Source organism: Miniopterus schreibersii, assembly GCF_964146895.1.
Source record: "Miniopterus schreibersii genome assembly, chromosome: 20".
In the NCBI taxonomy this organism is placed as follows: domain Eukaryota; kingdom Metazoa; phylum Chordata; class Mammalia; order Chiroptera; family Miniopteridae; genus Miniopterus; species Miniopterus schreibersii.
Genome location: NC_138122.1, coordinates 19,881,607 through 19,909,128, shown reverse-complemented (window position 1 = coordinate 19,909,128; position 27,522 = coordinate 19,881,607). Strand labels below are relative to the sequence as shown.

Sequence of the window (27,522 nt, the reverse complement as noted above, 5' to 3'; positions counted from 1 at the left end):
TTAAGCACTGTTTACTCAAGATCTTTTTATTCCCCCTTTGCCATCTTTTCTGCAAACCCCTCAGGTAGACTGGAAGAAACTGCACATTGACCCTGCTTTGGGTCAACTCTTGGGCCATAGGACAGAAGGCCACCACCTGGACACTCCCTAGGGGAGCCCACATCTAGCTAGAGAGAGCAGGCCACAGGGTCAGGGAAGACTTCCTGGAGGAGGTGAGCAGGGCCTGGTCCTGAGAGGCAGGTAGAAGTACAGAGGTGGAAGAAGCAGAAGGCACACTGCTCCCGGAACCAGGCCCCTGAACCTGAGCATTCTGCCAGGTCAGCCAGGGAGTTTGAGGTGAAGACAGAGGCCCAAAGCAGATGGGTCTGGGGGAGCCTTAGGGAGGACAAGAAAGAGCACCTCTTATCTCAGGTCTGCAGTCTCAGAGGACTTTACACAGCCCCACTGCCCAGCCAGCTGAAGAGAATGCAGGACGCAGACCATGTCTTCTGGGCAGCCCAGCCCACGGCAGGTTCCAGGTCCCACTGGTGGGACTGTAGAGGCACAGCCAGCAGAAGGGATGTCACAGGGGGCTGGGGGCCTCTCTGTCAGCATCAGGAGCTGGGTGCCCATTGGCCAGCACAGAGGCCAACTTGAGGGCCCAGAAAAATCCAGGAAGGGGCTTCTTGGCAGCGCCACAGCAGCATGGACTCATCTCAGAGGCCATCCAGGGCTTGCCGGACAGGGGCGTCCAGGGAGGTGGCCGAATGGATGGAGATGCCAGGGGCACCGATGCTGGTTTCCCAGCAGTCAAACCCACAGCTGCTCAGCGCCTGCTTTGTGGCCTCCACTTCTGGCTCCTCCAGATCTGGGGGGAGGGAAAGCAGCAGGTCACTTCTGACAACCACCTGCCCCCTTGGAGGATGTCTGCCTCATTCAAGAAAAAGGTGGCGTTCGAGTCACAGAGACCTGGCCTTGCTGTGTATTGGATGCAGGGCCTCAATAAGTAACTTGTCTGAGCCTCTGTCACCTCATCTGGTAACAGGGCTAATAATACCTCAAGATCACTGTGAGACTTACACAGGATAATGCAGGTAAAGTGCCTGGCACAGCACCTGGTACCACAGAAGCTTGAGAAATGTTTTTTCACCATCATTGACCCCGAACAGGGAACCAACAATCCAAGGGCTGCTGGATAGGACAAGGTGACTTCCTGAGGCCTGGGAGTCCCACTGAGGGGGAGGGGAGGCCTCTGGGGCTACTGTGGGCAAAAAGAGGAAGGAGACACAGAGGGGAGATGGAGAGAAGGGAGACCAACAGGAGCTGGCAAAGAGCACAGCAGGAAACGGAGGTGGGGGGGGGGGGGAGCATTTAGTTCCATGTCCTGCAGGCAGGGTGGTGTGTTGGTGACCAAACACCACCAGGAGCCCCTTGCTGGCCTAGTCACCAGCACAAGGGCATTGTGTAAGCCCATTGCTCTGCCTTGCTCTTCCCCCAAAGACTAAGGGGAAAGAAACCCCTTTGTTTGTAGCAAGGTTAGTGCCATAGCAGTCACATCAAGAGGTGACAGTGGGGAGTATAAGGCTGATATGGGTGGTCACAATGTCCTGATTATTTCTCAAACTTGTGGGAGGCTTGACAGGTAAGCAGGAGGAAAAAACAGCATTCACAATGTGAGCTCAGCCCTGTGCCAAACTCTAAACGCATTTCCTCCCGACCTGGAATCTTATAAACTAGATATTAGCATCCTTAGTTGACCAATGTGACAACAAAGGCCCAGAGAGGTTAATTAACTTGCCCGAGGCCACACAGCAGAGGTGATACTTTATAGGCCGCCGCCTCCTCCTCCCAAGGAAAATATCCAGGTAGAAACTTTGTATGAGCCCTGCCAGCCCCCTGGTACCTGGCCTGAGGAGTGTGATGCCACAGCCACCGCCACCAGCGCCAGTGAGTTTGCTGTGCAGTCCATGGGCCATAGTCACCTGACAGAGCTGGTCCAGGGAGGTGTGGCCCACACCGAGGGCATTCAGATGGTGCTGGTTCATATCGATGAGCTCCTGGAGGAGAAGATTCAGTCTGTTCTCATTTGGTCTGCCTGAGGCTGGGGTCCTGTGCCCACCCTGTCTATCCAATAGAACACTGGCTTGGGACAGCTCATGGCTTTGACTAACCAGCACACCATCCCTCTCTGTTGGTAAAAGAGCCTCTCCTTCCTGCAGGACTTCCCGTGGGGCTGGGATGGAGGTGGTAGTGAGCATATGTTCCAGGCCTGGCCACAGAAGCCTCTGGCCATAGTCATTGGTCAAGGATACGCATGTGGGTCAATCAGGGCCCTCCTAAGGTTTTCTCTGCCTCTTCCCATTGGAACTGCTTAAACTGTTTGACTTCAGAAGTAGGCCACCAGTAACCTACACTGCACATGGTCAGAGATTACATGGAAGACAGAGATTTCAGACTAGGTTATTCAGGCCCATGGATCCAGCTATGCCTGAAGCTGCTCCCTCCGGTGTTCTCAGTTATGAGCCAATAAATTCCTTTTCTACTAAAGCCTGGTTGGGATGGATTTCTGTCATTTATAGAAGTCTCAAGTAATAATCCATCCTGCAGCTGCCTCAGGAACCGATATTCAGAATAAAACCTGGCTTGCAGTCCAGCAAGGTCACATACACATGGGGGGAAACAGTTCAGCTTTCTTTGACTATGCATAATAAAAGTACTTCTCTTCTGATGAGCAAATGAGATGCAGATTGAGGAAATAACAAAACTAACAGTGACCACTGGCCAGGCATCCTGTATTTACATTTCATTTACTCCAAGAGTGTCTGACAAACACACAATGTGCAGGGTACCATGCCGGATGCTGGGGCTCTCAGAGTGAGCACCCAGCTATGGTCCTTGCCGTCGGGGAGTTAGAATGTGGGAATTGGAGTCAGGTGGGCCTGGGTCTAAGTGTCAGCTCCGCCACTTCATGGTCTTGTGTCCTTGGACGAGGTCTTTCACTCTGAGCCCCAGTCTGCCCCCTGAAACACGATGGGAAGAGGATCTGCCTCATCACCATGAGGAGAGAATGAGGTGAGTCTTCCATACAACACCTGGCACGAGGTCAGTGCTCAGCCAGCACCAGCAGCCCTTAGTACTTTCATTGCTACAGTGCTGTCACCCCCATTTTACCAAGGGGCAAATGGAGGCTCAGAGGAAAGTGACTTGCCTGAGGTCACTGAGCTCATAAGGCACCAAGCAGGCACCAGAAGGCAGGTCTGCCTGACACAAAGCTCATCTACCCTGCCTGGGAAAGTGCCCTTGCGTTCCTACTGGTGTCCACTCCCAGTGTGTGGCTCGGGCTCGCAGCCCTGCTCCAGGGTACTAGGAGCACCCGTGAGCCATGAAGACTGCCAATCACCAGCAGTCCGTGGAGAGCCACCTGGTTCTCCTGCCCAGGGCTGTCTGGCAGGATGGGGTCAGCCCTCCCCCGCAGCCCGCCTCACATGCCCCAGCACTTTTGACAAAGGAGGAGAGAGGAGTGATGGCCCGGTGGCACCCCCAGGTGCCTTTCACCAGGCCCAGGGGCTGGTTGTGAGGGAAAACTTACGGGGGCCCCTCTGCGCCTGAGCACCAGGCGTCACACTGCCGAGGCAGGTTCCAGACACCTGTCACATTCTGATCCAAAATCTGTCAAGGATTGGATGACAGGTTGTGACACAGGAGAACAGCTCGCTGGTTTGAGTGCAAAGCTGTCCAGGAGCCGAGCTACACATTTCAGCGGCTGCCACAGCCAAAAATATACACAATGTATAATCAACGTGCTGTTCTGGGGCATTCTCAAGGGGCTCAACAGGGTGTATTTTAGGCAGTACTCTATCATTATTAATTTCCTACTCAGGAGGACTGTGTTCCCTCCTTTCTACGTGAAAGGAATTGACAGCCAGCCAAAGGCTGGGGGAATGAGGGCAAAAGCGCAGTAATTAGGTTGTGTCCTTGTGCCTGGCCCATAGACAGTGCTCATTAAAGATTTGTTGGCTAAAGAAATAAGTAAGTCAGTCTGGCTCCTGGCTCAGCCACTTGCTAGTTGGAAAACCTTGGAGAAAGTTGCTCCCTTCAGGCCTCAATTTTTATACCTGTAAAATGGGGGCAACATACCTACTTCACAAGTAGGTTGTTGTAGGGATCAAATGAGAAATCATTTCTGAGAAGACTTATAGAGTAGCAGCTTCCATTCATTACAGGGGCTACAGACACAAAGGCTTACACCAAGACAAGGAGGCACCAGGCAAAGATTGTAGTGGCTGTGGGCAATACTTAAGAGAGTGGTGGGGACTGCAGAGAAGTGGACACCACAGGGGCCCTTTCTACACCTCTAAGCTGGCTGCTGCTGCACAGCCATGTGGGCTGGGGCTGCGGATCCTATGATTCTTCAAGGGAAGCCAGATGGCTTTTTAATACCAGCCCACAGACACCAGGCCAGATGGACTGTGTCTGAGGATGAGCCCAGGACCTCTGGCTTACTGAGCTGGTGGCTCATCAGACATTGTCCTTGTGCGTCACCCATGAGACCTCACTGCATTCTTAAGACACTGCAGGGGCTGGGCGTGGGATTCAGACTTAAGCCTGATTAAATCCAAAACGTGAGGTCTCAACCTCTACACTAGAATTATGCAAAGGGTGGTGGTGGGCTGGGGTAACAATGGTGAAAGAACAGTATTAGACTATATGTGATCCAAAGCATGCAGGTGATAAACAGCCACTGAATGAACAAATGCACTTAACAAAAGTAGCAGGAAAGAGGCACCCAGGTAAGAAATCTCTTCTGGACCCATCCACAGAAGACTGTCAGAAATATCCTGGTGCTTCTTACGTAAACCTGGCCCATCATGTTTAGCCCATACTGGGCACTGCCCTCAGCATTTCTGTGTATTTTCTCACTTACTTCAACCACCTGAGAAGAGGTTTAAAAGTAAGGCACGCTTGCTCGTGTGTGCACACACAGGACCCTGGGCCCAGGCCTGGCCTCCGGGGATTCTGGGTGCAGTCAGATTGGGGAGTTCTGCCTTAGATAGTGGTGTGGGTGAGTGACCCCAGATCCCGTGGACAGGTTCTTACTTCCAGCACCAGGTAGTGCTCTGGGGCGGGGGCTGCTGCTGCCATCTCTCCCAGTACTCGCTCGCACTCCAGGGCAATGGCGTCGATGGAGGTCAGGAGGGGGGCCACGATCTCTGGGAACTGGAGGGAAAGGAAGCAAGGGCCTGTGAGGCCTAGGGGCAAGCAAGCACTGGACAGCTGCCCCGGCAACAGGGTGGAGGGAGGAGATGTCCCCATTGCCTACATCCACCCTCTGAGGAAACCTCCTCTCCTTCCGCCCTGGTCTCTGCCTTGCCCAGACACCCACTATATGTGGGGGATTCTTGCTGCAAAGCCAGCATGATGGACGAGCCCTGTTCCACCTCCCTGCTGGAGTGTGAACAGATAGCACCTCCTTTTCTGCCAAAATTGCCTTCCCAAGTCCCCAACTCCATTCCACCCTCTATTAGCCCATAAGGCAGAGGGAGAACTCCAACACATAAACATGGCTATCATGACTCTGCCAGACACCTGCCCAGGGGTGGGACAAGAAGCACCTTGAGTAGTCTGTTCCTGACGCCGAGCACAAGAGCCTTGGTGCTGCGAGGGACTTTGGTGTTGGTCAGTAGGATCTTCAGAGCTGGTGGCCTGCAGGGTACAGAGGGTCCACAGTGAGCTCAGGATGGAGGAGTTGGGGGCAACCCGGGACTCCACCTCCCTCCCCATACAGAAGAGAAAGCGGAGGCCCAGGGAGGTGACATCTGGTCAGGGGAAGCACAGACTCCTGACGCCCAGCCAGTGTGCCTACAACCAACCACAGCTGCATCTTTGCTTTAGCCCCTGGACAGATGGACACTTCCCTCGGCTCATCACTCATTCATTCATTTGACTTTGGGCACCTATATGTGCTAGGCACACATGAGGGCCTGGACGAGCCTGGAGGTGGCACAGCATGGCACATTCATGGAGTCGTAAGTTCAAAGTTGCTACAGGGAAGAGTACAAGGAGCCGAGGTTCTGTCATGTGAGCCCCTCCAGGGAGCTGGAGTGGAAGGTGTTGGAGATTTAGAAAGAAAAAGCAACAGGTCCTAGGGTGGATCAGCGTGGGAAGGTGTGTGGAGAGGGAAGATGCCTGTTTAACTGGTTCAGTCAACACCGGAGTGCGAGAGAGGGCAGGCTTGTGGAGGAGTCGGGTTCCCAGCATGCTGTGCCTACTCTTGCCCTGTTCCGAAGCCAGATGTTGGGAGGGAGTCAGTCGTCCCTACCTGGCTGCCCGGGGTCAGGGAGGCCCCAGTAAGCTGGCTCTCCAGCATGGCCCTGTTGTCCTTACCTGCCCTCTGAGCTTTATAATCCCTCCTAAAGCCACAATCCCAATTGTCCTTGTGGTTAGCTGTCTTTGGGGTCTCAAGCTCTCATTTCTTGTCAGCCCAACCTGCCTTTCAGAGCACTGCTGGCCAGGGACAGAGGGTGGAGAATTTGGATGAGCTCTGGCCCGAGACAGCTGGAGATGGGCAGACCCCTTGATACCTTTATTCCCTTTTCTTTTCACAGCTCAAGATTGTAAAATCCAACAGGGCTGGAAAAGGCTGCCAGAAACCTGCTTGATCTCACCGCCCATAAGCCCATGAAATTAATATCGATTCTCAGCCTTGGAGGCCGGCTCTTTTTTTTTTTTTTTTTTAACTTTACAAAAGATGAACATTCTATTTGGCTTTTCTCTTCCCTTCAAAGACAAGCCGTTCCTCAAAAGGGCAGCGTTCTGGGAGGCCGCATCTTGATCCACTTCGCAAACAATGCATTTTTTTATGGAGAAGCACCACGTGTGGTTTGAGGCAAAAGGGCTCCTCTGTAAGCCATCGGCGGGATTAATGTGGTCTGGCCTCTCTGCTTCTCAGAGAATCCGCCATCTGCTCACCACGGCGAGCTCAGTTTGCTCTATGTTCTCATGCGTTGGGGCGGGAGGGGTTTGGGTACTGCCTCTTCATCTTTCCTAGACAAGTCCTCTACAAACGGGCCTCCTGCCAGCCCCACAAAACTCAGGGCTCCTATGAAATCCTGGGACTACCACCCAGGGCTATGCTCTGTAAATGCTTGTGTGTCCTTGGCCTGGCTACCTCCCCGGCCTCATCTCATCTCATCTCTGCTCTCCCTAGCTGCTCACTGCACTCAACCACCCTGGCCTCCTGGCTGCTGCTCAACACACAGGCACACTCCTTCCTGCCTCAGGACCTTTGCACTTGCATTTCCTCTGCCAGAGACCTGCCTCTGTCCTCAATAGCTCCATGACTCACTCTTGTATTTCATTCAGGTATCTGTTCAAATGTCATCTCATCAGAAGCCTCAACTAATTATCCCATCCAACTAGCTCCCTCCTTCACCATGAGCCCTTCGCCCTGCTTTCTGTTTCCTAAAGTCACCTAGGACTGCCCGACATGCTCTTAAAGAGCAATTTATTTGTTGGTTGTCTCCTCCCACAAAATGAGTTCCATGAAGGCAAGACATTTTGTTCCCTGCTGAGGTCCCAGCATCCAGCACACAGTAGTTGCTCAATAATAATTTGTGGAATGTATGAATACATTTGGTCTGCAAATAGCTCAGAACTTCATAGAGACTGTTTCTGATTTCATGCTCAGGACCCACTGTATCATGAGGAGATGAAGGCCTCAGAAGCATGACTCAGCCAAGGGCACCTGGCTAGCAAGTGGTAGAGCTGGGCTCACACACAGGCTTATGGACACCAGAGCTTCTGCCTACCATACCACCACCAACTGGCCTCTGAGCAGCCTTGGGGCCCCTCCCCTGCCTCTTCCTGCCTTAGAAACACTCCATCCCTAACCTCTTGATCCCCCCACCACCCCAGGAGACTGTGCACGTGCACAGGCCCAGTCTTAGTTGGTCTTCTATCCCTGGGGCCTAGTTCAGTGCTTAGGATATAAATGGCTCTCAGGAAACGGAGTGAAGGAAATACCACTGCCTCCATGAAGGACCCCCTGAATCTGCAGGCTGACTTATGACACCTCTCACTGTCATCCATAGCAGATCAAAAACCCTTTGGATGCCTCTGTTCTGAAGATTATAGTCATGCTTGCCTCCTCTGATAGACTATAAGCCCTGAGGGTGGGCTGGGCCCAGACATCTCAGAATCCTCTGCTCGCTCCTGCTCTCACTGCACATGGATTTGGTACACCAGACAGAGCCAGCCCCAGCCTGAGCCCTGAGGCTCCACAGCCACAACCCCACAAGCAGCCACAGGAAGCTGTTTCATGCTCTGAAATGGCCCTGCTCCCTCCTCTGTGTAAAGCAGAGATAGTCACCCAGGGAGGTTTTGCCCTCCAGGGTACATGTGGCAGTGTCAGGAAATATTTTTGGTTGTCACCACTGGGAGATGGGGGAGGTGCTACTGCATCTAGTGGGTAGAGCTACTGCATCTAGTGTGTCCACTGGCTCAGCATCCTACACTGCACAGGATGTCTTGACTATAAAGAACTATCCAGCCCACAGTGTCAATAGTGTGAGATTAAGAAACCCCGATGAAGAGCCTCAGAAAAGCAGGACTGGCTCCTGGAAGCTGACATGGCTGGGACAGGAAGATCCCAGAGGGGCAGGAGAGCAGCCCCATGTTACCCTAGGTAACTCAGCCACTAATGGAGTGGCCCAGCTGGTGAGGACAGGGGTCCAGGACCTACTGCCCATCCACAAAGATGACAGCCCTGGGTAAAGAAGATGAGAGCCATCCCTGGGACCCTCACAGGCGTGAAAAGTCCCACCGAGGCAGCAAAGTGCCCTGGAACAAACACCACCACCCAACTCGATCGAGGGCACCTGGCTCCTGCTTGCCCCATACACTCCCTGCTTCTGACATTTCCACTGAATGCAAATAGAACAGAGGAAGTTGAGATTTAATATGCATGTTTGGAATTCCAGTTACTCAAGAGGGACGGCATAAAGAAACAGTAAAACAGGCTGAAAGTTGCCAAATGTCACCTCTGTTCTAAGCCTCTCACAAGCTTGCCTCTTGCTCCTGTCCTGGTTCTGCCTTGAATGCCTTCATTATGGCAACTCTCATATAACTTTGTGGTGGCTTTTGTGTGCATGTCTGTCCCCACCCGCCTAAAATGGTGTCCAAGATCCATCTTTATATCCCCGGTTCCCCGTACAGTGTCATGAGGAACACAGAGGATATCAATTCTTGTTTGCTGAGTGAATGAATAACTAAATGAGCAGCCACACTCTGGAAGGCGAGTGCACAGCCATGCATGACCTCCCCCTTAATCTCCGGGCAATTTAAACGCTGACAATTTAAGCACTGACATGGAGAAGGAAGGAGCAGGGCTTTCTCATGGTGATGGCCTAAGGGCCATGTGGGGGAGGGGAAGCCAGGACCACCTGCCCCACGTGATACATAAGGAAGCAGCGCTCCCCACCCCATGCAGCCAGGCCGAGGTGCTGCCCCACCTCAGACTTACCTCTTTAAGGATGAAATCCTGCCTTGCTGGTATCGGAGCGCTCCCCCTAAAGACAGAAACCTGCGGGTCAAAAAAGCAGGTCTTCGACTCTTGGAAGGTAAGTTAGATTTTTGGGATTGGTTTGAGTTTTGTCCCATCCAGGGAACAGACTAAAGAGCATAACCATCATCTCAGCTTCAGCTACAAAGGCTCAGGAGGGCACAAGGGTGCTCTGTGCTTTGCCAGGAAGCTCTTGCCAGGTCCTAGACTCCAGGGTTACTCCCTTCCCTCCAGGCTGCCCAGCTCCACTCTGACAGCTGCGTGGTGACATGGTGAAGGTGGGACCCAGGGCTGTGTCTAGGTCATCCTCACCAGAGACCTCAACTCATGTAGTCTGCAAACTCCATAGCCATGGCTCTGCAGCTTTAACTTGGAAAGTCCCTGAGGACTTCATTGGAACTACACTGTTCCAGGCCCCAGCTGAGATTTCCTTTTTTTACTGATTTCAGAGAGAAGAAGAGAAAGGGAAAGAGAGAGAGAAACATCAATGACAAGAGAGAATCATCAATCAGCTGCCTCCTGCATGCCCCCTACTGGGGATTGAGCCCATAACCTGGGCTTGTGCCCTGACCCAGAATCGAACTGTGACCTCCTGGTTCACAGCTAGATTCTCAACCGCTGAGCAACACTGGCTGCGTCGGCCCCAGAGATTTGCACTCAGGAGGTGTGAGGCTGAGATGTCTCCCATTCCCTTCAAAACAGGAAGATGCTATTTTTCTCAGAACTCATTGATTCTATTCATCCCAGATCAACAGACCCTGCACACCTACAATTGTCATAAGAGTCTTAAAAATGACAAAAATAAAGAAAACAAGCCTGAGGCAGCACCTACCCCAGGTGCTGACGGCGTTGTCCACTCCAGAAGGGTTCCCGTGAATCACCCTCTCCCCCTGGAAGGCCCACTTGTTAATTAATTCCAAATCCTCTGCTGTCCACCTGAAAGAGACACAGGAGTTCATCTTTACTATAGTGCTGAGTGGGGCGCAGGGGTACCCATGGGCAGCAAAGGCAGGGGCCAAAGGTTGGGCTTGGTGGAGACCAAAGGCAAAGGGGCTTGGGCCCCCAAACTCAGAAAGAAGATAAAAGCTGCCTGGAACTTCTCCAGCTAAAGCACATGCCACACCTCCTCTTCCCTCAGAAACCCTCCTGCCTGGCACGGTGGAGAGAGCCCCAGCTTAGGGTTCACACAGTCCTACTTTGCCTCTGCTAGCTGAGTGACTCTAGGCCCGTTACCTGACCTCTCTGAGCCTCGCTCTCCTCATCTGTAGAATGGTAACCCCACCTTCCTCAAAGGCTAGTTGCAAGTGTACTGAATGCTGGCAGAGGATCTGGCAGAGAGCTCAGGCTCTGGACTCAGAATGCCTGAGTTCAAACCCCACTCTGCTATCACTAGCTCTGTGGCCTGGGCCACGCTCTCTGCTTGGTCTCTCTATCCCTCAACTTCCTCTGTAAAATGGCACGTGACACCTCTCACCTCACAGGGGGCCAGTGAGTTTTTGGTGAGAGACCCACGCTCCGGCCATGGCCCACAGGAAGGACGGTGAGCAGGGCGGGGGTCATGAGTACCTGCTGGTGGCCTCCCCATCCTTCAGCGGGTTTGGGATCTCCTCACACAAGGTTAGGAGGGCAGCTGCCAGACACACAGAGTAGGCAGCACTGGAGCCCAAGCCGGCCCCGGTGGGCAGCTCCGACCACACAGTGATGTCCAGGCTTGGCAGGGCGCTGAAACACACACAGCAGGGCACAGAGTGTGACTCTCTCAAAGGGCGGGTACAAGATTCATTTAAACCGCTCCGTTGTCCAACCAGAGCTCTTCTGAAAAGTTCATGAACCACCAACCATTCCTCTAAACTTCTTCCTGTTCCCCACACAAGCGAGGCTCTTTCATGGCCCTGCTCGTAGCACAGGTTGGTCCCCCTGCCCGGGATAGCTTTGCAACTCTCCCAGAGAAGTTCCTACCCATCCTGCAAGACCCTTCTCAGGTGTCATTCTCTCTGGGAAGCTTCCCCTGGACACCCAGAGGTCATTCTCAATCTGCTTTTTCAAACTACACATGGCTGCCCTGCCCAGATCTGGAGATTCTCTGTAGGCTGTGGAACAAGGGTGCCTCTATGGACAAAGCATGGGAGGAGCCACACAGTGTATCTGAGAATGGAGTCTGGCTTGGGTTCTACTGAATTGAGGAGCGCATAGGAGTCAGTACAGAGCTAAAAAGATCAGCATAGGGATTAAAGTGAACTGAGTTGACGCCCAGCTTACTAATTTACTTACTAACTAGCTGCATGGCCTTAAGTGACCTTATCTGAGTCTCATTTTCTCCCTGTGCAAAACGAGGACAGTGCCTCTCTCCTAGGGTTGCTGTGAATATTAAAAACGGACCATATACAAAGTGTCTAGCATAGTGTCTGGCACATGGTGGGGCAGCTGATGGCTCCTGCTATTAGAAACCTGGAAGGGAGCATGTGCATTCTCCAGCAGCCAAAACTAGAGAAACCCTCACCCATTTTCTGGGGGAAGCTGAACCAGGACTCCTTCCCCAGGCCATGCACACACCTCTGCTTCCGGCAGATGGACAGGTACAAGTAAAGGAAGGCCAGCACAGCCAGGCACTTGTGGTTGGCACAGTCCTCGGGGACGCCTGCCACCTCCTTCAGCTTCTCCACTTTCTCTGGTGTGAGTGCTGTGCTGTCACCTTGCCCTGTCACGCAAGCAAACAAGGATACGTAGGTGGGTGAGAGTGCCTCAGATGCTCTTCTAGACAACAGAACACAAAGAACTACGCATCATTGCAACTGGAAACTGAACGGACATGGACTCAAGATCCGAGCACTACAGCTGATGGACTTTAGGCTTTGGAGACAGGCAGACTTGGGTCGGGGTCCTGACTGTGATACTGACTGGCTTTCTGGCCTTGAGCACGTGACTTAACCTCTTTGAACCTCAGTTTCCCTCCTTGGTAAATAGTGATAACAACAGTATTTCCTTACAAGATTGTCATGAAATTAAGTGAAATAAGGTACAAAAATCCTTAACAGTTTCTGGCATGTAGTAAGTGCTTAATTAATAGTAGTTTTAAAACACATACACATGAAAAGTGAGTGCTAGCTCAATCACTCTTAAGTCCAGGTTTGACCTCCATTGTACAAAACCAATACTAAAGGCAGTATTACATTATACCCAAAATATTTCCCTCTCCCAGAACACAATGAGCAAGAACAGGACAGCAAATAAAACCAGTGGACCCAAACTATGGAGATTTGCTTGGGAAGGAGGGAAAGGCCAGGGAGCAGTTTCTCTTCCAATGCAAGCAAGAGGCTGGGCATTTTCACCTGAGGCGGAAGAGGAAGAGCAAGTCTGACGAGTTTACTTTCACAAATCACTCCCTGAGTCCCTAGTCAAATTTAAAGGGACCTGAAACTGAGCTGGGTGTGCCTGTGTTAGGAAACCTCAGGGTTTCATGCTACTTAAAGGCAGCCAGGCCAGTGACAGTGTGACTGAGAGCCCAGGCATCTCAGAGCTCTGTGACGGAGATGGAATGGTTTGTTAAGAGCCTGGGCTTTGATTTTAGGAAGATCTGGGTCTGAATCCTTTCCATATCGCCAACAAACTGTGTGACGTGAGCCACTTGGCCCCTGAACCTCAATGTGCTCATCCATAAAATGGGCATGAATAGCAGCACCTACTTCCAGGGAAGGCTGGAATTCTGGGAGCACTAGCATACATAGTTCCGTGCCTGGCGCGCATAACGGCCCAGTACATATTCACTGTGTTTATTACTAGCATTAGGAGGGAACCAGAGAACACCGAAAGACAAAAATGGCAGATCCTCGAGACGGAATAGAAAATATTAGCATCCAAAAAGCTCAGGTTCCCTGTCTCCTTGGAGAATAACTGACAAGCCCTCATGTATGCACTGCACTCTGCACTCCAGACCAAGGCGCGCCTCTCATCCTGCTGGATCCTCACAGCGACCCTCCCAGGCAACAGAACTCAGCTCAGGGCGTCAAGTGACCTGCCCAGGCTCACGCAGAGAGTCAGAAGTGGTCTGACACATGTCCCATTACACCTGGCTGCTTCCATCCATGCCGCTGACATACAGAAGCAGCAGACAGTTCTCAGGGGACATTTCCAGCCTGGCTAGGCGGCCTAGTGCACCATGAAAAGCAAGGTCCAGGTTGCTGGATGGCTGGTTTCTGAGGCATGCTCCAAAGCAATGGCTCTTAACTGAGGTGTCCCTGAGATCACCCCACGGAACCCCTTTCAAAATACACATGCCCGGTCCCCTACCACCACTACCTGCCACTACTGATTCTCACTAGAAGGGGGCAGGGCCAAGAATCCATCTGTATTATTACAAACACCAAAAAAACCTCCCCAGGGGATCTCAAGGCAGGACTGAGGTTGAAAATAATTGCTCGAAAATGCGGGTTTTCAACTCTTACTCTGTCTCCCTCCAGTATTTGAGAGTGGCTGAGTGGCTTGCTATGGACTGATTCTCATGGGGAATAGGAACAGTTTGGGAGAAACCCCTGGAGGATTCTCCTTTGCCCCACTCTGGCTGAGAAGCACTGTTCATAACAACAGGGCATCAGTCCAGAGAGGAGACAGCAAACTGAGAACAGGAGGACGCATGCTCCTGCTCTGACATAAGTGGTGGTTCTGCAGAGGAAGAAGCCTCATCTGTGTGTGGGTGGACATGACATTCCCAACAGCTCTCAAAAAGTAGCACAGAGGTCTTTATTTACTAGAAGACAGTCCTCATATACTGAAGAAAAAAAGACTCGCACGCTTCTAAGGAGTTTATATGACCAGCCTCTTCTTACCCCCTTCCTTCAGAACCCACACTTGGTTCCTCCTCCCTGCACGTACCCAGGAAGCTCGTGTCCAGCAGCTGAAGCCTGGCCACATCCCAGGCCCTCTTGATGCCAATGTTTGGTAAGTTGAGGCCCACTTTCCCATTGCTGTGGGGTTGAAGCCGGAGAAAGGTTCTCAAGTTCAAGGCCACAGCCAGTGCTACCTATAAAACAAAGGTCAAAAGCAATTAGCCTGAGGGTGGGTGGCAACAAGCATGGCTCCTGTCTTAGGTAAAAGGGGACAATGTCAACAGTGTGCTGAGAAGAGAGAACAAATACTAGTACACAGGTCACTTCCACTCAGGCCCTTGGCAGACGCTGCTAATCAACCTTGGCAAGCCCTCCCACTACTACCACCACCAACCAGAAGTTAACATCTACTTGTATCTGCCTTCGCCATGCAAAACTTCGAAGGTTCACAACACCACGGAATGGCTTCCCCATAATCACCACGTTTTCAAGGATAAAGGATGACAAAGGGGAGGAGCGGGGAAAGCATGAGCTTTGGATTCAGACAGACTTGGGTCCCTTCTCAGCTCTACCATGGTATACGGGATCTGGATCGAGTTACCAGTCCTCTCCTGAGCCTCACCTTCCACACTGGTAAAAGTTTAACCCCAGAAGGTAGCTGTGAGAGTTAAATGAGATAATGCATGTTTCAGACCCCTCTGCTGGATCCTACTCACCTTCCCGACTTCTAAAGGGTGAAGTACCCCAGAATTCAATCCTCAAACCTCTTGTCTTCTCCACCGAAGCTCACTGCTTAGGTGATCTTCTTCCACTCACAGGGCTCTCTGTACGTGTCATCTTTTTTGCTATCTCACTGAGTGGGCCTGAGAAGCCCATCAGTGGGCGTAAGACCTGTCTTTTCCTTGCTTGGCCAGGGAAAAACCGACCTCCTCTCAGATCTACTATCGGGCTATGTATGCCTCAAGGCTTCCTTTTAGCTTCTTTTAAGATTAGCAGCAGGGAGAAACGGTGCCCAGTCCTCGAAGGCTCTGGGGGCCTTTTACCTTGCCATGGACCACGGCATGCTCTCCATGAAGGATGACCTTCCCCGGCGCAGACACCAGCAGGGCTTCTGACAACATGGCTCCTGGGAAACCTGAAAGGGAAAGCCTCCAGATCTTACAGATCTTATCAAATGCCTAGTTCGAGCTCATCGTTATAATTAAAAAAAAAAAGAAAAAGGCAATTGCAATGCAGCAGTTAAACTAGGCACGTCAGAAGGATCTGGGTTCAAGCCCCAGCTCTTCTACTCTCCAACTGACGTCATCTTAGCTAACTCACTTAAGTGGCCTTGCACCTCAGTTTCCTCACATGTTAAATGGGGACAATAATGGTACTTACTTCGTTCAATAGGTTCGGGGGAGGTTAGACGCAAGGGAAACACTTAGCAGTGTGTGGCTACTGACACTCCACTGCTGACAGCTGCTCATTGCTGGCTCTGTTCTTGGTTCCTGGCTTTATTACCACTATTAAAGGTCGAGATTTAAGTGAAGTGGACCAGAAAGAACTCTTTCCTGGACTTTCAGGCTGTTTCCAACGTATCACAACTGTAAAGATACTGCAGAAACAGCTATGACGCTCCGTGTTGCCCATTAACGCGAGGACCTCTCCACGCCAGGGTCCTAGAAAGTCCCTTGCTGGGTCGATAATACGGAATCAGCCTCCATTCAAGGCTTTACGTGCATTAATTACCTCGGTATAATAAAACCTGAACCTCGCTGTGCGTGAGCCCCGCTGCTTCGTAGGGGAAACTGAGGCTCAGCGCGGGGAAACCTATCGCTCGTCCTAGGCTCAACATATACCTCAGTCAGAGTCGGGGTCCCGACTCCTCAGGACGGATTCTTGGAGTTGGGGGGACAGCCAGAGAAGCCGGGAGCCCGGCGTGGGGTCGCCCCGAGCCTCGGCTAGGACATCGCGCCACCCGGCCCCTCACCCCCGGCCTCTCACCTGCCGCCTCCGCCGCAGCTCCTCAGCAGCTCCCAAGCGCGCCCCGCCCCTGGCCTCCATTCCCCTCGCGCGCGAGCCTCTCCCTTCCGCCAGCCAATCAGAGCGCGTGGGCATTGGCCAATAGGTGCCGTCCAACCAAGTCGTCACGGGTTTCCCCGCCCAGCTCCTTCCTTGAGCCAATGGGAAGGGATCCCCTGGGGGCGTCCCGCCCTGGGCCGAGAGCCACGGACCAATGGGAGAGAGCGGTTGAGTGGTGGCGCGGCCGCCGGGAGGTGGAGTCACCCCGGGACCTGGACGGGAGCCTGGCGGGGTCAACTTCAACCAGCCGCTGGGCGCATGGCTGTGTGGGTCCTGCGGGGCCGCCTTGGCCTTCGCGGGTGCTTCGGGGCCGGCAGGTTACTTTGTCCCCGTTTCCAGAGCCGCGGTTCCCCGGGCGTGGAAGACGGGGACAGGTAAGTGCCTGACTGGAAAGGTAACCCCGACACCTGGAGCTGTGGTGTCGTCGCCGTCGTTACGTCACACCGCTGTGAGGTAACCGGGGCACCTGCCAGGTGATGTCCTCCGTCCTGCCCCATGACAGGGTAGGCTCCGTGGAAGCCAGAGAACGAGATTCCTTTGCACAAAAAAAGTCCGAACGAAGGGCAGGGCACGGCAGGGCAATCCCACGTGGGCCTGGCTGTACAGTCAGGAGGGGCCTCAGTTCAGATTTTCACCGATCCCCAAAGCAGTTTATACTTTCAGAGGTGCAGCACATGATCAGACCGTGGCTGTCATCATATTCCGTCAAACTCGCACCCCATTTCCGGACCTCAGAACCTGTAGAGTAGCACGAATGCATAATGGGTCATATTACTCACAGATCCAGTAATTTAATCTTTGAATAACCTTGGAGTGTCATCTGTTAACGTTGAGGCCTATTAAAGGTGTCACGCTGCTGCTTGACAGTGCCAGTTTTTGAGCCTTGTTTTGGCAATTCTTTTATTTCCGAGTATCTTGAAGTTTCCTAGAAAGAAAGTGGCCCACGTGTCTGTCCCTCGCAGGGGCCCAGACTTGGTGGAGCAGAGGGTCAGAGTTTGGGTTGAGGAGAAGCAACAGTTTGGGGTCTGGAGTAGGATGGCCTTGAGCAGGAGTCCCTGGGGCAAGACCGGTCTTTTCTTGTGAGCTACAGTTTTCTTAACAGTAAAATGAAGGTCATAGGCAGCCTGCCTTTGGGGCTGTGGGAGGACTCCAGGGATAATTTCAGGAGATAATGCTGGTAATCCCTTCAGCACAGTGCTGGGACTGTGGAAAAGTGATCGATGAATTTTTTCCGTGAGCATTTATTGAGCTTCTGCGTTGAACAATGCACTACATCAGCGACTCTGCAGATGTGGAAGTGGGCAAGGCACAGAACTTGCCCACAAGGGGCTTACAACTTAAGAGGGGTATGGAAAGGAAAGATGTCAACAAGAGAATTAAGGCTACGAGCAGCAAGCTGGGGCGCACGGAAGGAGGTGCCGCACTGTGTAAGCCATCCCCACTCACCACCTCTTGGTGTCTGTTTTCTCATTAGGCCACAGCCTTCCTCGAAGACACCCAAGATCCCCAAGATTTACACCAAAACAGGAGACAAAGGTAGGGTGGGGACAGGTGGAAAAATGCAGAGAGAGACATGGCAGGCTCTGTTGTAAAGTTCTTCCAGATTCTTTGCCGCCATGAAAAAGTTATGTGGCAGCCCTGCCCAGGTGGCTCAGTTGTTATACCTGAAATAGAAGTTTTTCTAAAAAGTGAATATCAGGGGGGAAAAAATAAAATCTTGTTTTGGGCAGCTAAACATTTTTTCCCCCCCACAGGATTTTCTAGCACCTTCACTGGAGAAAGGAGACCCAAAGATGACCAAGTGTTTGAAGCCTTGGGAACTACAGATGAATTAAGTTCAGCCATTGGGTAAGGGAGATGGGATTGGCCTGGATGCTGAGTTTGAATTAGGCAGCAGTAGATGTAATTAACATGAAGCCTTTGAGACTGCTGGCTAGTCTAGGAGGCTGCCAACCCTTGATGAACCTGCCTTGGCCTGGAAGCACAGGAGCATCTGGTCAGCTCCACAAGGCTGCCGGGCTGCAGACACCTTTCCCTTCTGGCCCTGCCTTTTCCTGTGCTGGCATCTGTCCCATGCCATGTGAAGCTGCCCTGTCCCTCATCCCTGCTCTCTCATTCTTCAGGTCAGTACATGTAGGCCGTTGAGGTGCACATATTAAGTGAAAGAGGTGAGTTGAGCCCAGTATACAGTGCATCAGATGTGATCCCTTTTGTGAGTCTTGTTTTTTAAATAAGCAGATACACAGCCAGAGATTAGAAGGTGGACTCGGAATTAGTCAGGATCAGCCAGGCCATGCTGTGGTAACAAACAACCCCAAATCTCATGGCTTTTACAACACCAAAGGAGTATTTCATGCTCTTAAGTCAAGCCCATCACAGGTTGGGTGTGTTTCTGTTCCACATGATGTCACTCCGGGACCTGGGCTGGCGGGACAGCCTCTGTCTGGGACACCACCAGTAATTGTGGTGGAGGAAAAAGTAATCATGCTAAAGCTCACACTGGCTCTGAAAGCTTCTGTGAAGTGACACATCACTTCTCACATTTCACTGGCCAGAGCCAGTCACATGGACACACCTGACCGCAGTGCAGTGGAAGGGGCAGCAGGTATTTGATAACAGTTATCCAGTCCCCCAAGCTCAGCAAGCTGTTGACAGTGTGAATGGCAGTTATCTCAAGTACTGGTTCAGGAGCTCTGTGGGTGAAGGTCGTGAGAATCAGACAGAACTGGCTTCAAATTCTCTACCACTGCTGACTGGCTGTGCAACTTCAGGCAAATCACCTGGCCTCTCTGAGCCTCAGTTTCCTGTTCTTTCAAAGGATCATAGTAATAGTGTCCATCTCATTAGATTCTTGTCAGGATTGAATAAGGTAATTCCATTTTCACCCTTAAGATAGTGCCTAGTGCAAGTAATAATCATGCCAGCTATTATTATGATTAAAACTCACCTGTTTGCAGCTTCCATTTCTCAAGGATGGGCCTGACTATGTGAGATCAGGACAGATAATGGGAAGTGTAGACAGTCTTCCAGCAGAGTAGAGAAGGCAGACCCCTGGTGTGTGTGTTGTGCTGCGTCCAGAGCACCTTTGATCTTCTCTGGTCCCTCCAAGTTTCTGCTTTTGCTGCTCTTTGCTACCCATTATCAGTTCCCATGCTCTGTTAACAGTCCCTTTGCACAACTTTTCTTTGGGAAAAGTACCACTTTTTGAAAGCACTACTGTCTGTTCCCTGTCAGGACCCTGATGGTATAGAAGTGGAGCTCAAAGTTCTGAGGGAGGCCAGAGCCAGGGTCCTGACCTGCATCTGGGCACTTTCCTTTCCAAGAAACTTACCAGGAAACTCCTATTCAGCCTTTAAAATCCCACCTATACAACATTGCTTTCTCCAGGAAGCCCTCCCTGAATCCTAGCCAAGGCCAGATTTCCCGGGACTCTAGCCCTTTCCTTCAGAAAACTGACCTCAGTTTGTAACTTCACCTTCAGTCATGTGATATTCAATTCAGACCTTTCTCTCTGCTGAACAGAGCCCGTGTCACCTCTGCTCACTACTGAATTGCCTGGACCTGGCCAAAGTAGGCACTGAGAAAGGAATTGTTGACTGGATGAGTAATGAGTATAAGAAAAGGCATTTTGAGAAACAAATACCCTTAGCCAAATGGAAAGTTATGATGTTCTTATTGTCAGCAAGAAATAACACTGTGGCTATTATAACCAAATTAGCTAAATGGCCCATCACCTGAGAATCTATTGCCTTATAGCAAAACAGGGCCTGGGGGACGTGATATTGGAGGCAAATTCTTTTTCCTTTTCTCTCATAGGTTTGCTATGGAATTAATTGCAGAAAAGGGCCACCCATTTGCCGAGGAGCTTGAGAAAGTGAGTAATGTCTCGTCCCAAGCTGGGATTTATTTTTATCTCTAAGTTCTGGTGACCGTAACTGGATTTGCCATATATGCCATTTGATCATCACTTCATCTCTGTGTCACCTGGGACTAGTCACTCTTCCTCTGAGCCTCAGTTTCCCCATCTGTAAAATGGGGACACACAGATAATCCTCCCTCATAGGCAAGTGGTGAGGATTGCACTAAAGGAGGGAAATGTAAAGGGTAGTGGTCTCTGCCCCCCAGGGGACATTTGGCAATGTCTGGAGACATTTTTGTTTGTCACAGCTGGAGGTGGAGGTGCTATTGGCATCTTGTGAGTAGAGGTCAGGGATGTGGCTTACCTCCCACAGTGCACATGACAGCCCCAGCACAGAGGATGACCTGGCCCAAAATGTCAGCAGCACCGAGAGTGAGAAAGCCAGAAGCTAGGCTGCAGTAAACCCTCAGCCAGGGGAGCTTGTGGTTATTAGTATAACTGTTCTTCTCAAAAAGCACTGGAGGCTCTGATTCACAGAGAGGACTTCAGAATTAGAGACAGGGATGCCTTCCTTAGAACACACAGGACGTATCCAAAGTTTCAGTTCATAATTGAGAAAGCACTGTCAGGTGTCGTCTCTTGGCTCAACTATTACAGGTTAGAAAAACAAAGCTGTCAGCATAGAGATAAGAGAACCCTCCCATGACCCAGGCACATGGGAGATGAGGGCCAGGCCGAGCAGATTCCTCTTGACCATCACTGGGCACTTGAAGCTCATTGCCTTTGTAACCCAGCTATCCCCAAGGGAGCCAGGTCCCCTCTCAACAGGGCTGATGTCCAGCCTGCTAAAGTTTTGGAGTTTGCTAATTAGCCTTTAAATGCCAGCTAATTAAAGGTTCTGACAGTCTCCAACAGGCCAGCCCCACATCCCTTGCTCAGTTAGGTGGCACCGTTGCACCGGGGAACCGGGAACCACATTGCTTCTGCTTGGCCCCCAACAATAGATCTTCATGTGCACCTTCTGTTGCTTCCCCAGATCCAGTGTTCCCTGCAGGATGTTGGCTCTGCCCTGGCGACACCGCGCTCCACAGCCAGGGAGGCTCACTTAAGTAATTCTCTCTCTGAACCCACTGTGTGTGTACTCAGAGGGCCCTGCAGGGGCTGGGCCCAAGGGTGGGGACTCTCCTGGGTGTCACCTGGGACTCCTGTCAGCCTAGCCCACAGACCCTGAGGGGGAAGGAACCTTTCGAGATAGTGGAAGTGGTTGGAAAGGCACCGGGCAGAAGGGAATGGGGGTGGGCGGGGTAAGGGGGTGGTTTCCTCAGTGATCCGGCAGGCGATGGACTTCATGGCCATGTCCTGCTCCTTGACTCCTCAGGACGCACCACATTTGAGACGGGGCCCATCCTGGAGCTGGAGCAGTGGATCGACAAATACTCTAGCCAGCTCCCCCCTCTCACAGCTTTCATTTTGCCAGTAGGTACCGGGCAGCCTCAATCCGGGAGGTGGCTGCAGGCCAAGTGTCTTTACAATAACATATGGACATTGAATAAGTCCCCCTCTTTAATTTTTTACAGTGACAGAGCTGTCCCTCATTTACTCTGCCCTCCCAACACTGTCCATTCTGGAGGGGGGTGCCCAGTGGGTGCGCCCTCGTAGGGCACCCTGCATGTAGAACGTTGCCTGCTGGGGGGCAGGGTCCACCTATCCATGCGAGGAGCTCCCTGTCTGCAGTGGGCACACCTCTGCTCCAGCCAATGTCTGCTTTCTCCTTTCAGTCGGGAGGCAAGAGCAGCTCTGCTCTGCATTTCTGTCGGGCTGTGTGTCGCCGAGCTGAGAGACGGTAAGGGGCCTGAGGGAGAGGGGGAGGGAACCTGGTGGAGCTGAAGATGGGTCACCTCCATGTCATCCAGCCACCCATCAACAGACCTCCTGGTCTGCCCCATCCACATAGAATGTCTACATAGACTGGCAAGGACACCAGGTCAAGCTGCAGTGGCTGTGACATGCTGGCTTGGGACGCAGCCTTAGGTCCTGCAGTGTGTTGATCGTGTAATGTTGATCCTGTGTGATGCTGTGAATCCTTTTCCAGCGTGGTGCCTCTCGTCCAGATTGGTGAGACGGATGCAAACGTGGCCAAGTTCTTAAACAGGTACTTAGGTGGAATTTGGAGATCTCTCTCCTCTGGAAAATGAGACATTATGGGAAGTAACAACAACAGAATGGGCCTCACTCATTCACTTCATATTCACTGAGGATGTGCTGTGTGCCAGGCACTGTGCTGGGCACGAGACACAGCTGAGAGGAGACAGCCAGGCAAAGCGAGCTCAGGATCATCCAGGCTCAGGGCCCCAGCACAGGACCCAATTAGCTGGCTTGCCTGAGGCTCTGCACTCGGTCTCTCCAGCCAGGGCCACAGCTGGCCCAAGGCCTTCTCCACTGGGTTCTGCTCCAGCATTGGCTCGTGCAATTTTAGTGTAGGCAAGGCCAGGACCTAGGAGCAGGCCAAAAGCTGGGGGATCCTTGGGAGCTGTCTTGGGTGTCCAGAAAGTGGCCTCAGCCAGGATCTGGAGTGGCCCCTTATCATGGCCCACTGCTCCCATAGCAACATGGCCTGGGATTTGATTGGTCCTGACCAACTTCTCTCCTCCTGTGAGGGGAGTAGGCCTCAGGGGGGTAAGGATTGTTGCATTTATGGTCACAGCAGTGACTCCTTGGGGGAGCCCCTGTAACCACAGAGGGACAGGGACTGAGGTGGATCTGCCCTGGCACAGTCTGGAATGTGTGGGTTCTTCACTTCGTGCAGGAAAGATTGCCCAGGTGATTTTGAGAGCACGTTTATTGGCTCTCAGGGAAGCTGGCTTCCAGTGCCATCCATCAAGCCAAGTTGGCCGTTACTCTTCGTCCCACCCGGTGCTCCCGGGGGCACGTGATTTATATTTCCTCCTTGAAGGCTAATTTTGGAAGGACCCAGTTAGCATTGATTTCTCCTTTCAGATCATTCTATGTGTTTCTCTCTGCTCTTCCAGACTCAGCGACTATCTCTTCACGTTAGCCAGATACGCAGCCATGAAGGAGGGGAACCAAGAAAAAATATACAAGAAAAATGACCAATTGGACTGAACCTGAGGCACTTGGAAATAATGGAAAGGGGGAGCTTTGTAGACCCCTCGGTGGTGACCCACGGGGAAAAGAAGAGTTTGCCCTTTGTGTCCTGATTCCTGAAGATCTCACCCAGAGGGATGGAAGCTGGTCTTTTGTCCAGACTCAGCTGCCTTCAGACCCCCTGCCACTTCCCTCAGGGAGCTGAGGCTGCTGGAGAAGTCTGCCCCTGCTCCCCCAGGGCCTCCTTGGTCTTAGAGGGATGGGAGTGAATTCAGTATTGCAGAAAAGAAAGGTAAAGTGATGGTTGTAATGAAAAGGAGCCGCACAGAGAAAAGAATAAAAGTGAGAAAGGCTTGAACCGAGAGTGTGTGTGAGAGAGAGAGGGAGGGGGAGAGAGAGAGAGAGGACCCTTCCACTGCCAGCTCCGCTTGTTCAAGGATTTGGAGTGGTACCAGAGGCCCTTGGAAATGTAATTGTGATTTACCTGTGCCAAAGGGGCTTTAAATGTCACAGTTATAAAGGGGAAGGCAGACAGGATTTGGAAGTTTAGTCACCTCTGAGCCACCCATCACTGCCTAAATGTGGGGAAACAATAGCTGAGATTGACAGGTGAGGCCTTGGAAACACTCGACTTGGGCCCAAGTGTGCATGGCGGGTGTGTATTCTGGAGAATCCTCTCTCAAAGGGGATCCTTTCTCCATCCAGGGGTGAAGACCCTGGTGAGAGAAACACCACTGCTTAAAGGAGGGCCTGTCCTTCCAGGCAGGTGGTGTCAAGGGGCTGAAGGGGAACATATTCAGCTCAAGACAGTAAAATCTTCAGTTTCCAGTGGGGCCGACACAGACGTGACTTCTCTCCCTGATGTTGCACTTGGCTGGTTTATGCCTCAGATCCATGCCATGGCTGTATTTTCTCTCACTTGTCAGCACCGCTCCCTCCCGCTATGAAACGACACTGCCTGTGCCAGCTGTGTCCTTGGGAAGGGGGATATTTATGAAGGGCGAGGAGGCAGCCCTGGGAACCTGAAGATTCCACACCGCTAATTGCAGGAAATGACTTCAGAAGGGCAGGCTCTTGCTAACCGGCAGGGCTGAAATGCCTGGTGAACTCCGTCCAGCAGTCATTTATTGACTGAGTGCTTGCTTAGCATGAGGCACGGGCGCGGCTCAGGAAGGCGGTAGCAGCCGCATTCAGCCAGCATCGAAACCATCAGTCCCGTGCATATTTTTGCTTCCACCCTCACCACCTCGCCTGCAAATTTTGCTGGAGGAAGTTACATGTCCCTTCTGGGTCCTTTCGGCCCCAGCAGGCTGCGGTGGCCCTCTTAAGCCTTGGGCAGAGCGGCTAAGGTGCCAGTGACAGTGAAAACCTTCCTGGTTCCTCCTGTAGGGCCCAGTGGTGAGCTGGGTCTGGTACACAGCCGGTGCTCAGTGTTTGTGAACAGAACTGAAACAGTAAAAGCATGAACATTTCAGGAGAGGCCTCCGGTGTGCCCCACAGCGCTGGCACTCAGGCTGCGCCTGGAGGATTTTGTTCCAAGAACTCGCAGCAAATGAATGAATGCACTCAGTTCTGCCTGCTCCTCAAAATCTCAGGAAGGAGCAGGACGCATATAGTAAAACAACCGTCCCACGCTCCTAGCCACGGTGAGACACCCCACAAAGGACCAGAGAAGCTCTTAAAGTAAATACAGCGTCCTAAACTGATGCTCTTTGAAACAAGGCAATTTGCCTGTCGCAAAATCCCGTCCCCACCAGCCCTTGCTGGGAGGGGCTGTCACAGGCCAGATGTTAACCCAGGTCCCCAGGCCCCCTCTGCATCTGCCTTCTGCCCGCAAACCCCTCTGAGACAGCCCAGGTGCAGGGCGGAATTGGAATCTCTGGAGGTGTGCTCTGTGCCACCACCCTGGGAAAAACAGGAATGCTGCTTCAGGGGCCAGGAGGATGGGTTGGCTTGAAACCGTTACTCTCCTGCAGTGCTCCACATGCAGAAGGCATGTGGGAGCCTGAGGCAAAAGGCAAAGTGTGCGCCCCATGTACACTTACCAAGATGGCCTCCCATGTCTTGAACCTGGTCAGAAAAATTATAGAAGGCTCCGCAGTTAAAACACATGACTCTATAAAGCCGCGTGTCACCCAGTCTGCACACCACTGTCAGCCCTCATGAACGACTGTCTCCATTACCCAGTAAAGCAGGGCTGGGAAAGGAATGCAAGTTTTTATTTAAAACTGATACCTTGTTGATCATAAATATATATATATATATATTTTGCATAATCACGATTTTTAAAACTACTGCTTGAAAATATTGCTTATCGTGATGACTGGGGTTTTGGGTACTCCCATACATTTTGCACCCAAGAAAGTGCCTCACCTGCCTCACCCTAGCTCAGGTCCAGCTCTCGGGAATGCCAGAGATAAGCTGGAGGTTGGACATTCCATCAGAGAGAAACCCACCATGTTAACGATGCCAGCCAGCATCATGCCAAGGCCCCGAGCTCCCCAGACTTCATCTCCTGTAAGCCTCACAGCAGCCCTGAAGGAGGCACTCTCTAGCTACTCTTGCTTTGCAGGTGAGGAAACAGGCTCAGAGGAACCCACTCGTCTTGGGTCAGTGCCATGATGTGGGCCCAGGATGTGGCCTTGTGACTCCTGGCCCAGTGCTCCTGGCTTCCCCCAACCGCCACTTGACAGTTGTTTTAATCACAGCCTGGGCCTCCGAGAACAATGTGAGGCGCTAATAGATTCTGCTGTCTCATTTCTCAACCTAGTTTCCCTTAACTGATATTTCATGGCTATTGTTAATGCGCATTTTTCACCGAGTAATTTTCACAGCCCGAACTTGTAACACATCCCAATGACAAACGTCCCCAGTTCTGAGTTCCCCATCAGCCACAATGTCACCCTCGCCTCCTCCCTAACACCTTCCTCCAGCAGCCCATCCAGTTTTATGATCGCTCTGTCCCAGTGATCACTACTGAACCTTTAAGAACCCAGACGCATTTCAAGTTTAATTGAATAAAATTCTTTGTATAATAAATTCTACATGAATGCTACATAAGTCAGTGCCTAGGAGGGCCTGTGGCCCACCCCTTCCTTCAGACCAGGCCTGGTCCCATCTTTTTTATCAAGGGGACCTGATGCACCTTTGCAGCCCCTGGGGGTGCCGCTTTCATTTGCCTTGGCCTGTTTTCTTCTCTGGGAGTCCCTTATGGAAAACAGTGCTTGAGCCCAGGGAACGGGCAGGTTGGAGACACTTGGGAACTTTGGGGATGTCCCTTGTGTTCTCCCACAGCACAGAACCAGGAACTTCTGATGAAGGCTTCCTGAGAGATGCATGCACACGTGTCCACCATTTGCACACAATTTGAAGAAGTCAGTGGGAGCCCTAGGTAAGAATCTGTCCTAGAATAACCAGTGCAGCGCCCTCTTCAGGAGCGGTTGGGACTCACAAGGCTGCCTGCTCCAGCAGCGGCTCTGCGGGGTGTGTATAGCTCCCTCCTTCAAGTGTGAGAGGGGCGTTTGGGGCTGGCAGGAGGCTGTTGGGTGACCTTCGGTGCTTGTCAGACTGTGCAGGACAGTGAACAGCAGCCTCAGGCAGTTTGGGACCAGCTCTGTCTCTTTCTTAGCTTCATGACTCTGTGCAAGTCACCCCACCTTTCTCAGACTTGTTTCTTCATCTGTAAGATGGGAATGATAACACAGTAGCCCCCACTTGTCCACGGGGGTACGTTTTTAAGCCATATCACCATGGCAACACGAGGGCAACCTCCACTGACTCCCTCAGCAGCCCCATCAGGTGGGTATTAGACTCTTTGTTTCAGATACAGAAACTGAGGCGCCTTGGCCAGCGTCACACAGCAAGTAAGAGGCCAAACCTGGATTTGAACTCGGATCTGTCTGCTTCCAGCACTTAGCTCTCCACAGTGACACAGACTGCTCCAGGTCTCTCCGTGGGCAGCAGCAGAGTCAGGACAAGGACCCCAGTCTTCGGGTTCCCACGGGGGAGGGGCCATCTTGGGATGTGACTGACGATTAGGTGGGGCGGGGGGGAGAAGAGGGTACCATAAACCCAGGAGGACCCTCCTGACCCCACCACAAGCTACCCGAGGAAGGGTGAGAAGCAGGCGCCAG

The 27,522-nt window shown here is 52.1% G+C and overlaps 2 protein-coding genes across 5 annotated transcripts; one reads left to right on the top strand and one right to left on the bottom strand.

Annotated features, from left to right (window-relative positions):
* Positions 1–10: 10 nt before the first annotated feature.
* Positions 11–16,442, bottom strand: MVK (mevalonate kinase). 2 transcript variants are annotated; one of them, XM_081123343.1, is made up of 11 exons: positions 16,348–16,442; positions 15,405–15,496; positions 14,408–14,555; positions 12,092–12,236; positions 11,105–11,260; positions 10,371–10,474; positions 9,500–9,545; positions 5,592–5,682; positions 5,077–5,196; positions 1,883–2,036; positions 11–847 (listed from the first exon to the last, which is right to left on the bottom strand). In XM_081123343.1, exons 2-11 carry the CDS (start codon positions 15,480–15,482, stop codon positions 696–698), a joined length of 1,194 nt encoding a protein of 397 aa, XP_080979469.1. In that variant the 5' UTR covers positions 15,483–15,496; positions 16,348–16,442; the 3' UTR covers positions 11–695. The 2 variants fall into 2 exon arrangements, with proteins under 2 accessions (XP_080979469.1, XP_080979470.1); XM_081123344.1 differs by having other exon boundaries at positions 16,203–16,363.
* Positions 16,443–16,621: 179 nt separating this feature from the next.
* MMAB (metabolism of cobalamin associated B) lies at positions 16,622–25,680 on the top strand. 3 transcript variants are annotated; one of them, XM_081122518.1, is made up of 9 exons: positions 16,622–16,928; positions 17,900–17,961; positions 18,180–18,273; positions 20,242–20,299; positions 21,321–21,393; positions 21,663–21,760; positions 22,063–22,127; positions 22,377–22,436; positions 23,314–25,680. In XM_081122518.1, the coding sequence occupies exons 1-9, from the start codon at positions 16,921–16,923 to the stop codon at positions 23,405–23,407; spliced, it is 612 nt and encodes a 203-aa protein (XP_080978644.1). In that variant the 5' UTR covers positions 16,622–16,920; the 3' UTR covers positions 23,408–25,680. The 3 variants fall into 3 exon arrangements, with proteins under 3 accessions (XP_080978644.1, XP_080978643.1, XP_080978645.1); XM_081122517.1 differs by having other exon boundaries at positions 16,635–16,799; XM_081122519.1 differs by having other exon boundaries at positions 16,645–16,799; positions 18,180–18,548.
* Positions 25,681–27,522: the final 1,842 nt, after the last annotated feature.